This window comes from Priapulus caudatus, unplaced genomic scaffold (assembly GCF_000485595.1).
Source record: "Priapulus caudatus unplaced genomic scaffold, Priapulus_caudatus-5.0.1 Scaffold3662, whole genome shotgun sequence".
NCBI classification, from domain to species: Eukaryota; Metazoa; Priapulida; class Priapulimorpha; order Priapulimorphida; family Priapulidae; genus Priapulus; species Priapulus caudatus.
In genome coordinates this window covers 755-12,619 of record NW_014580723.1, presented here as the reverse complement: position 1 = coordinate 12,619, position 11,865 = coordinate 755, and the positions used below count along the sequence as shown (strand labels likewise).

The window sequence follows — 11,865 nt, the reverse complement described above, 5'->3', positions numbered from 1 at the left end:
GTAATAGGTGTTAGTACTATGGTAGTAGGTGTTAGCACTATGGTAGTAGGTGTTAGTACTATGGTAGTAGGTGTTAGTACGTACTATGGTAGTAGGTGTTAGTACTATGGTAGTAGGTGTTAGTACTATGGTAGTAGGTGTTAGTACTATGCTAGTAGGTGTTAGTACTATGGTAGTAGGTGTTAGTACTTAAGGTAGTAGATGTTAGCACTATGGTAGTAGGTGTTAGTACTATGATAGTAGGTGTTAGTACTATGGTAGTAGGTGTTAGTACTATGATAGTAGGTGTTAGTACTATGGTAGTAGGTGTTAGCACTATGGTAGTAGATGTTAGTACTATGGTAGTAGCTGTTAGTACTATGGTAGTAGGTGTTAGTACTATGGTAGTAGGTGTTAGTACTATGGTAGTAGATGTTAGTACTAAGGTAGTAGATGTTAGCACTATGGTAGTAGGTGTTAGTACTATGATAGTAGGTGTTAGTACTATGGTAGTAGGTGTTAGTACTATGGTAGCAGGTGTTAGCACTATGGTAGTAGGTGTTAGTACTATGGTAGTAGGTGTTAGTACTATGGTAGTAGGTGTTAGTACTATGGTAGTAGGTGTTAGCACTATGGTAGTAGGTGTTAGTACTATGGTAGTAGGTGTTAGTACCATGGTAGTAGATGTTAGTACTATGGTAGTGGGTGTTAGTACCATGGTAGTAGGTGTTAGTACGTACTATGGTAGTAGGTGTTAGTACTATGGTAGTAGGTGTTAGTACTATGGTAGTAGGTGTTAGTACCATGGTAGTAGGTGTTAGTACTATGCTAGTAGGNTTAGCACTATGGTAGTAGGTGTTAGTACTATGGTAGTAGATGTTAGTACTATGGTAGCAGGTGTTAGTACTATGGTAGTAGATGTTAGCACTATGGTAGTATGTGTTAGTACTATGGTAGTATGTGTTAGTACTATGGTAATAGGTGTTAGTACTATGGTAGTAGGTGTTAGTACTATGGTAGTAGGTGTTAGTGCTATGGTAGTAGGTGTTAGCACTATGGTAGTAGGTGTTAGTACTATGGTAGTAGGTGTTAGTGCTATGGTAGTAGGAGTTAGCACTATGGTAGTAAGTGATAACGAGCATGATGCTGTGGATGGTATGCTTTCCGGAACCAGCTGAAGCACACCTACTAGCTTCATACGAGTCCTTTACTCCGCAGGTCAGCGACGAGTGTATCCACGTGTTTTACCCTGATATCTGCGACAAGCAAGACGAGATCGCTCAGCTGGCTGAGGACATCGAGGCGCAGCAGAACTTGTTGAATGCGAGTAAGACGAGGATGGAAGCAGCACAGAACAAGCTGGGCGTGCTGGCGACGACTCTGACCGACCTCTACAATAACAACTTCTTGGCGGCGCAGCTGTTCAACGGTATAGTCGAGGATGCGGACACGGTCAAGGCCATCAAGCTGAATCTTGAGTCAATCGTGGGTAGGTACACCAACCCCACGCGCCCCCTCCCTACTCCCTTAGACACGGATACACACACACGCGCGCACACACGCACGCACGCACGCACGCACGCACGCACGCACGCACACACACACACAGGCGCGCACGCACACACACACGCACACACACACACACACACACTCACACAAGTGCCCAGTGTAAGTGCACAGTGTAAACCCAGCGTCCGCCTACTGAAGAGCATAATAACGAACATTGGTCTAATCTCTCACAGGCGCATCGAAGGCCGACGAGATCATGCTCGGCGCGTACGACAACGCACTCGCCATTGCCGACTCGGCCGACACGCAGGTGGAATCATTCAATAAGGAAGCGGGCGTCAACGTCGCCATCCACGGTTCGCTGCTCGCGTTCACGTTCGTCATCGTCCCACTGCTCAGCAAGGGCTACGGCAAGTGGAAGGCAAAATACAGGCCCATCATCGAAATCTCAAGTCGTCCTCGCTCCAACGCAATCAGTCTGACGTCATCGCAGGCACAACGACTGCGGTTTAAGGTCGGCGCCATCGCTGCGGGTAAGGTGCTCTTCCGCGGAGTCCGGTTTCTGCTACCGCTCGCCGGCGCTGGTCTGCTGCTCGGGTTCAGCATCAAGCAGGAGTCGGATGTCCACAGCTACCTGGTCGAGTCGCTGAAGACGTTGAGGGAAGCCAAGTTTGAGCTGCTGGCAAAGAACATCGACGCAACACACACGGAAGCAGAGCAGGCGGCGTCGCTTGTCGAATTCAATGAGATTTTCGTTAACATGACGGACACGTACGAGCTCGTCTCGCGTCCGGTGACAGACACGCTCTGCACGTCCTGCATCGACTGCCCGGAGCTGTCGGCAACCTACTGCACGGAGAAATGCGGCGGCGACGCGACTTGCGTGACGAAGTGCGAGGCATCTCAGGCGCAGAAACTGTGCGCGTCGTGCAACGCCACGGCCGGACTGTACGTGTGCGACGCCGTCACGACCAAAGTCAGCGACAAACTCGAGCAGGAAAACATGCACGTGTTGAAGAAGTTACAGGAGAACTTCCTGAAGCTGCTGACGGCGCAGAAGAACTCGCTCAAGTTCGTGCTCGGCTACATGAAACTTCGCTCGGACGCTCTCAGTTACATCGTCAAAGTAGCCACGCTCACACCGCCGAAGACACTCGCCGCCATCGTACAGGACCTGCAGCGCATCCCCAACTACCCGGACTACACGCGCACGCAGGTCATCGAGTTCCTGCACGCTGCAAAGCCGACCTGGACGACGTTTGACGGCTGTAGTCTGACGACGGGCGCATGCTGGGACACGATCGTTGCCGACGGCGTCTCCAAGAGCCAAGCTCCGTCAGTCATCCTTGTCGAGGTGAACAAGCTGGATGCGACGAAGACGCTGAATGAAGTGTTGGCGGCGATCAAGGGGTTGCGTCCGACGCTAACGCAGTATCAGTTCTGTCTGCTCGCGGCGCCATTCACCTGCGCCGAGAGGAAGATCAACGAGTGGATCCACAGGACGAGACCACGCAGCGTCCCCTTCATGGAGGAGTTGCTATTTGAACTCGGCTTCTCTACGATCACTGAGAGACAGGTGTTGACCTTCGTCGCCAAGCTGCTGCCTGGACAGACCACGTACAAGGGTTGCAGCCTCACCACGCTCACGTGCTGAGCACGTGATCACGTACAAGGGTTGCAGCCTCACCACGCTCGCGTGCTGAGCACGTGATCACGTACAAGGGTTGCAGCCTCACCACGCTCACGTGCTGAGCACGTAATCACGTACAAGGGTTGCAGCCTCACCACGCTCACGTGCTGAGCACGTGATCACGTACAAGGGTTGCAGTCTCACCACGCTCGCGTGCTGAGCGCGTGATCACGTACAAGGGTTGCAGTCTCACCACGCTCGCGTGCTGAGCGCGTGATGTGTGCATGTGTGTGTGCGTGTTTGCGTGCATGTGTGCGTGTGTGCGAGCGTGCATGTGTGCGAGCGTGCATGTGTGCGTGATTGCGTGCGTGCGTGCATGTGTGCGTGCATGTGTGCGTGCATGCGTGCGTGCGTGCGCGCGTGTGTGCTAGCATGCGTGTGCAATATATGCGCGTGTGTGTATCTGCGTGTGTATGTCGGTGTGGTGACGCGGGAACCATGGTGCGGGATTACAGAACTTACTCAATCGAATATCTCTTCTTTCAAATAAAATTTAGCAAAATCGTGGAATAGCAACAACGCAGCGGGACAGTATCATCGGATAAATTACGCGCTAAATTACTGAACGAGATCTAGTTCCAATTTCACTCGCCTCTAGTCATTTCCGTTCCATTTTGCTCCTGGAAATTTAATATTTGTAACAGATTATAATATTAGACGTAATTTAATATTTGTAACAGATTGTAATATTAGACGTAATTTAATATTTGTAACAGATTGTAATATTAGACGTTAATTACCAAATGATGATGATTAATTAATTAGGAAACCAGATGATGATTTTCCTACATTTAATAAATTTTATTCTGGAAATTTGTGCATTTAGTGTTGTGTTATTGTTCCATTAACGACGAACAAAACTAATTATACATTTGGTTTATACATGTAATTTAAACAATCACACGTAGACGCGCTGAGGAACACACAAAACAGCTTTAATAGCATAGTAGGCCTACAGGAGCTAAAGGATATAATTGTGCACTTTTTGACAAAATTATAAAAATTGGCATGAAGGTAGTTTAAGATATGTACATTCATATGAGATCGGGTACCTATCTCCATCGGCATCCTATCTGGGCTCTATCTTGTATTTAAAAATGGCCGCCATTTAAATCCATTATCCTTAATTTTTCATCTAATATTCAACATAGAAACATGATTTTGGTGTCTAAACCAACATTATCGGAGTCAAGAAACCCAATGCAATCAAAATCATTATCGGTCGGTGGCCGCCATCTTCAATTTCAAAATGGCCCATATTCATAGCATTCAACAATCAACAATCGCATTATTGCATGGACGAGCTGATAAATATGAAACGAAACATAATCAAGTGAAAAGGTATTGTAACGGTTTTGCTATCTCTTTACCTAACCGACTACTACCATTTGGCCGTGGTATACGTCCAGTTGCCGTTGTGTCGCTCACCCTGACAGGGCCGTTACTCCCCGTCCTTTCCGATTCGATCACAAGGATCGCGACGAGGCAGACTACCCATATATTAATTATGGCCTAATGAGCTGGGGGACTGCCTACCAAACTCGATTACAACAAATCAAAACAAAACAGAATAAATGTATGCGTTCCATCTTCTTTGCTAAAAAAAAGAGAAAGTGCTACCCCATACTACAACCTTCTAGACATTCTAAATCTTGATAATGTTTTTAAACTCAAAATCTCAACTCTTGTACACAAAATCAAGTATGTTAAAACGGATATTCCTGCGGCCTTTATTGATCTAATCCCTTCTGCTTTACAAATACATAATTACAACACTAGGTATGCCTCAAAAGGTAATCTACACAGTCCTGCCTCCAGGACTAACTATGGTCTATCTCGATTTAAGTCTCTGGCCTCAAGGATATGGGAAACAATTCCTCTTGAAATTAAAACCTCGCCACACAGTAAATTTAAACATGATTATAAGCTATTCCTTCTAGACAGCCAGTAATAATCAATTAAATAAATTAGTGCGTGTTATTTAGGACCATTGGTTATGGTTATATATTATATTATAATTGCTTGCTTGCTCTTGTTACTAATTCGTATTATATCAATTGTAAATTTTGTTCTACTGTTCCATATATATGTATATATGTATATATTGTTTTTTGTACGTAGACAGCCAGAAATGTTCAATTAAATTAGTGTATGTTATTTAGGACCATTCGACGCATTAGAAATTAGTTATATATTATATTATAAATGCTTTCTTGTTCTTGTACTTATTAACTCAATTGTATTTTTGTTCTACTGTTCCATATATATGTATATATGTATATATATTTTTTGTACGTAGACAACCAGAAATGTTCAATTAAATTAGTGTATGTTATTTTAGGGCCATTAGAAATTAGTATATATTATATTATAATTGCTTTCTTGTTCTTGTTACTTATTACATCAATGTATTTTTGTTCTAGATACTGTTCCATATATGTATGTATGTATATATTTTGTTTCTCTCTTATTTCCTATATTTAGTTTAATTGTACTTTTCCCTCAGACTTTTTATTACTATGGTAGTGGTCCACTCGAAAGCTTATTGCTACTTACCACTACGCACATTCAGCCAGAGGCTCTAATATTTAAACCTATCGATTCTATAATATTATTTATTTCTCTCCCTTTTTACTACTATCTGAAATTATCTGTACAAATGAATGAAAAGTGCAAAATAAAATGAATCTGAATCTGAATCTGAATCTGAGGCAGCCAAACACCCGAGCGCCGAGAAAAGGGGGGGTTCCGGTCGTTTAGTGAGAGATACGGAGGGGGGCGGTCACAAAGTGAGAAGTGAAAAGTTGGAAGTGATAAGTAGGTTTATTATTTATTAGGTACCGCTTGTTATAGCCTTGCGTCACACATCTACCAACACCGCGACAGCAGCACGTTCGCTCCGAGCCAGACTCGAGTGATCATCGCGTGCGATTCGACGCGTAAGACCATCACGTTGACTACCGTAACACGCAAACTAATAATTACTACGTGCGATTTAAACACCAGTGCCTATACATGACAAATAAGTTTGGAAAACAGATCACTTCGCTATACTGTATACTGTCTAACGAGGGGTGTCATATTCGGTGGCGCCCCCTGGTGTACAAAATATGCGGAAATCTCGACAGTCTGCAGCCCGGATATCCGCGCGAAGCGCGCCAACGCCGCTGGCGGCGCTCTAATACGAATTCGCTGCCCCTCCTCCATCACCTTACACGGATTACATAGAAGCGTAATTCTCCGCGCAAACGGAATTGAGCAGTTCTGGCGCTTGCACGACCTTGACATTACCCACGTACCTTGACATTTGCTAGAAATGCTCCCAATTCTTTGTTCGCTACTAGGTGCGCTTTTTTTGCTGTAATAAACGGATTTGCAGTTTCTTCTTTGTTTGTTCTTAATTTGTTCGTGAGTCTAGTACATATCGCGTGCCATAGACGGCGCAACGAGACTATAGGCAGAGCATTTGCTTACCACTTTTCGTGCAGCCGATGTGGCTCTGCCGGCTATAACCTAGACTGCTCCCGGGTCAACAGTTCCACACGCTACACTAACTGCTTCGCTCTACTTTATATTCATGTTCGTCGTAGAACGGTTAGTTTACGTTTCAGCTGACCTCAAGGTCTCGGCGGCAAACTCTGCGGCAATCAGACGCCAGTGTGAAATACGGCGGCACACGCAAAGTTCGTTTTGGTGAGTCGCTCGTGTATATAGCCAGCCTTTTTTATACATATATATGTGTGGATTATGTAGTGATGTAAAGGGATGTAAAGCAGGTGTCACAAATCTTCGATGAGTTACTAGTTTTGTATCATAATATTAAAGACACTGCAAATCTTATCATTGCTTGATTTAGTTCAGTGGGAGTCATACATCACATTTGTGGGTACATAGCCGTCGTTTTTTTTCTGCACAACCTATGGGTGTCGCCGTCCAGTTAGTCGTGTTAGTGCTTTTTATTGAAATACAGCATGGACATTTTAGCTTGAGGTTCACGTTTCAATTGAACAAAACGCCCCACATGTTACAGCAGCTAGTTGAATTCTTCTATGTTCTATGTTCAATGTTGTATGTTTACAGAACCATATAACCATACCAACACAAACACAACCATACTTTTCAGATGTGTGTGTTTCACAGTTACGTTAAATTGATAGCAAACTATCAGCTGCTATATCCCTAGGTTGTCACAGTCATGTTAAACTATTTTCTTGTCGCATCCGTTCTCAGATGTAGTGACCGACTTATTTTTCATCTACACCCTAAAATACGTCCTTTCATGTAATACTCCACTTAAATGCCATCCTCCCGATGGTATTTGTAAAGCTTGCACAGATGAAAATATGTACACTGGGCCAAAGAATATTCTTTGCTGCTACACCTTCATGTGACCAACAAATTGCATGGCCAACGCTACCGCAGCGCCTGTACCAGGAGTTCTGTCATTTACAATGTGCGACACATCTGCTCGTAATTAAGTCGTCATATAATCCAGGTCGTACATTAGCTACTCCATTAATTTTTCGGCAAAATATTTAGTAAAATTCTCAGTGAAGTACTGAGTGAACATACTGAGTAAAGTACTCTCACGAGTAACGGGCCCGCTGTAAAACTTCTATTACTTCATATCATAATAATTACACGTACGTACGTAGTTCCTAAGTATTAGTGTACTTTCACCACACCCTGCTAATTTGCACACAGTGTATACGCAATACCTTTTTCTTCTAATTTATATTCATGTTCGTCGTAGAACGGTTAGTTTACGTTTCAGCTGACCTCAAGGTCTCGGCGGCAAACTCGGCGGCAATCACATACACATTCACACGCCAGTCTGAAATACGGCGGCAGAGGCAAAGTTCGTTTTGGTGAGTCGCTCGTGTATATAGCCAGCCTTTTCTATACATATCTGTCTGGATTATGTAGTGATGTAAAGAGATGTAAAGGTGTCACAAATCTTCGGTGAGTTACTAGTTTTGTATCATAATTTTAAAGACACTGCAAATCTTATGATTGTTTGATTTAGTTAAGTGGGAGTCATACACCACATTTGTGGGTACATAGCCGTCCTTGATTTCCGCTGCAGGTGCGGTTGCGGTTGCGCTTGAGAGTTTGAGGTGCGCAGTTCAGTTTACTTGTTTCTGCCGTTTAGTACTTCGTTCATGATAATTGTTCAGATAGAACTGTCTTAGGTATATCTTAGCTGTTAATTGCCGACGCGTAAAGAATTCGCGCGCGCTATCGCTCTCAAGTTATCGATCGTAGTATTGAATACTATGATATAAATTATGGCCGGCATTATATGTTATAACTCTAATCTTCTATGATAAAGAGTTACTTTCAATTGTTACCTACCATAAACTATACATCACTATATATATCCACACATATATAATCCACACATATATATACTCACCATTAGGTACCACATGGTATTAGGTCGTAAAGAATTCGCGCGCGCTATCGCTCTCAAGTTATCGATCGTACTATTATTATGATATCAATTATGGCCGGCATTATATGTTATAACTGTCATCTTCTATAATGAAGAGTTACTTTCAATTGTTACTATAAACTATACATCACTATATATAATTCGCAAATTTCCTCATTTAACTGTAATCGCCCATGCTCGCAATAAATTCTTACGATATCTTCATCATGCCACTCGACCATTGTAAATCGTGTCTTCCATTTTTCACACTTGCTTGAAATTGTCACCATAATCCATACATTACTATATGTTTCAAACCTGTCAATTCATCATGCTACATGGTAAGAATAAATTATTCGAATACTCTATTATACTATTCTAACTGCGAGTTATCATATTGTAATGCCTACCCCCATCATTTTACAATTCACATATATCGCAATTGCAATGACGTCCGCAAAATTAGCAACCCATTTTAGCAAGGTAGTATTGTTAATTCTGTGATTTCAAATTTGTTTGTGCACAACCTATGGGTGTCGCCGTCCAGTTAGTCGTGTTCGTGCTTTTCATTGAAATACAGCATGGACATTTTAGCTGCAGCTTCACGTTTCAATTTAAAAAACGCCCCTTCGACATGTTACAGCAGCTAGTTGAATTCTTCTATGTTCTATGTTTAATGTTGTATGTTCACAGAACCATATAACCATACCAACACAAACACAACCATACTTTTGAGATGTGTGTGTTTCACAGTTACGTTAAATTGATAGCAAACTATCTGCTGCTATATCCGTTACTTGTCACAGTCATGTTAAATTTTTTGGTTGTCGCATCCGTTCTCAAATGTAGTCACCGACTTCTTTTTAATCTACACCCTCAAATACGTCCTTTCATGCAATACTCCACTTAAATTCCATCCTCCCAATGCTATTTGTAAAGCATGCACGGATGAAAATATTCTTTGCTGCTACACTTTCATCTCACCAACAAATTGCATCGCCAGGAGTTCTGTCATTTACATTGTGCGACACATCTCCTCATAATTACGTCGTCATACAATCCAGGTCGTACACTACATTCATTTCTCGCCAAAATATTCAGTAAAATTCTCAGTGAAGTACTCAGTGAAGATACTGAGTAAAGTACTCTCACGAGTAACGGGCCCGCTGTAAAACCTTTATGACTTCATATCATAATAATTACACGTACGTACGTAGTTGCTAAGTATTAGTCTACTTTCACCACACCCTGCTAATTTGCACACCGTGTATACGCAATACGTGTTTCTTCGACTTTATATTTATGTTCGTCGTAGAACGGTTAGTTTACGTTTCAGCTGACCTGAAGGTCTCGGCGGCAAACTTTTTCCAAACATTAAATCATAATACAGTTTTGTAATACACTTGAGGATAGCTTTGTGCTCATACACTGATGCAGGCTTTTTCTATGCGACGCAACGTCCCAACAACGTCGTCTTACGTCACAGGCCGTTTTCCCGCCAGGGGGCCGGTTTCACAGAACATTTCATTTTCATCATTCATACACCCAACATAAACATATGTCTTTCAAATATGACAGAGGCAACTAAAAAATAGACCAATGCTTTCCTTATTTACGTTTTGATACTACCATAAAATCCTTGTAGAAATTCGACAGTTTATAGATATTGCTAAACGACGTCTTTAACTAAAAACTAATAAGAAACCGTTCATCTTTCCATTCATCAGTCCACACATGTATATCTTCCATTTCATATATAAATATAACATCATATATTAGGATGCATTTCTAACAGCACATGTGGATGGCTTTCGCCGTCTTGTTAAATGGTCGCTACATTTTGTTTCCTAATGAACTACTGGTACATTAATGTGAAACGATGCGCTCGCTGAGTTGCGATAAATGTATTAATTCATTTCTTTTCTCTTTGGCAATCATCAATTTGCCATGGTCGATGCGAACGTTAGTTGCAATTGCGAAACGCAAGGAATCTACCAGATTCGGGCTTGATGTGGGGGAGAGGGGCACAGCAGAAGGTTCCTTGTCGGAACTGTTGTCTCCAGTGTAGACAAGCTCATGAGGGCGATTGCAACTGCGCATTGCGACAGGTCAAAGCGATTGTAGTTTCAGTCATAGCAGTCACACACTATGACAATTCGCTGCGCGCAACTGTGTGCATGTAGTTTTACATTACATGTCTAGTTACGCCTACCCCACCCTGTCCTCGCGTAGCAGAGGATAGTGAAATGTCAGTATGTGTGTTTCTGTGCGGCCGCGTTGTTATGTGACAGCACAGCAGAGCACAGCAGCGCAAAGAAAGTAAAGTCAACTAAAGTAAAACAAGTAGAGTCGAGTAGAGTATAGTTATTAGTATAGTTATAGTATAGTATAGTATGTGTATAGTATAGTATGTATATTGTATAGTATAGTATAGTATAGAACTGTATGCTATTAGTATGTATTAGTTATCAATGATATAGTAAATGTTATAGTCACTAGGTTATGTATAGTATGTATAGTTATCAGTACTAGTATTAGCTCATTAGTATAGTTATAGCATAATATAGTATCAGTATAGTATAGTATAGGTATAGATATAGTATATGGTTGGGTTATGTATCAGTATTTATAGTATAGTATAGTATAGTATTATGTATATAGCTCAGTATAGTCATAGCCTATAGTCCTATGGCCTTATTAGTATAGTTAGCTATAGTCTTGTATGTATATGTAGTGTATGTATAGTACAGTATAGTATACTATAATATAGCAGAGAATAGCATAGCAGAGCATAGCATAGCAAAGCATAGCATAGCAAAGCAAAACATAGCATGGCATAGTATAGTATTGCACAGCACAGCGCAGCACTCCACAGTAGGTTACGATATAGTACAGTATATGTAGTCAGATGTAAACCTTCGAAACGGGGCTGAAAGTTATTCGCTTTTGTCACTGCCACCTTTAGTTGACTTTGACCTTGAGCATATTTGCGTCATGGTGTACAACTGGGCCCGTAAGTCATGTCGTGCAAGCACACTTCCTATACTTACACATGTTGGGGAGAAGGTGTCATGCGTAGCAAAATGTGGAGATATTTCATTCATTGTAGATAGTGGGGAATACATGTCGTTAGCGACAAGTGGACTTTTAAGTTTTATATAGGTCTTCTGCATGTCATATCATTCATTCATATGAATCATATCATTCGTTCATCACGGTTCATGCATGCATATTATTGATATAATGCACATAA

At 42.1% G+C, this 11,865-nt stretch overlaps 1 protein-coding gene across 1 annotated transcript; it reads left to right on the top strand.

Annotated features, from left to right (window-relative positions):
* The first annotated feature begins 1,104 nt into the window (after positions 1-1,104).
* Positions 1,105-3,683, top strand: LOC106819542. The gene is made up of 2 exons (XM_014824160.1): positions 1,105-1,468; positions 1,722-3,683. The coding sequence occupies exons 1-2, from the start codon at positions 1,120-1,122 to the stop codon at positions 3,140-3,142; spliced, it is 1,770 nt and encodes a 589-aa protein (XP_014679646.1). The 5' UTR covers positions 1,105-1,119; the 3' UTR covers positions 3,143-3,683.
* The last annotated feature ends 8,182 nt before the right edge of the window (positions 3,684-11,865 follow it).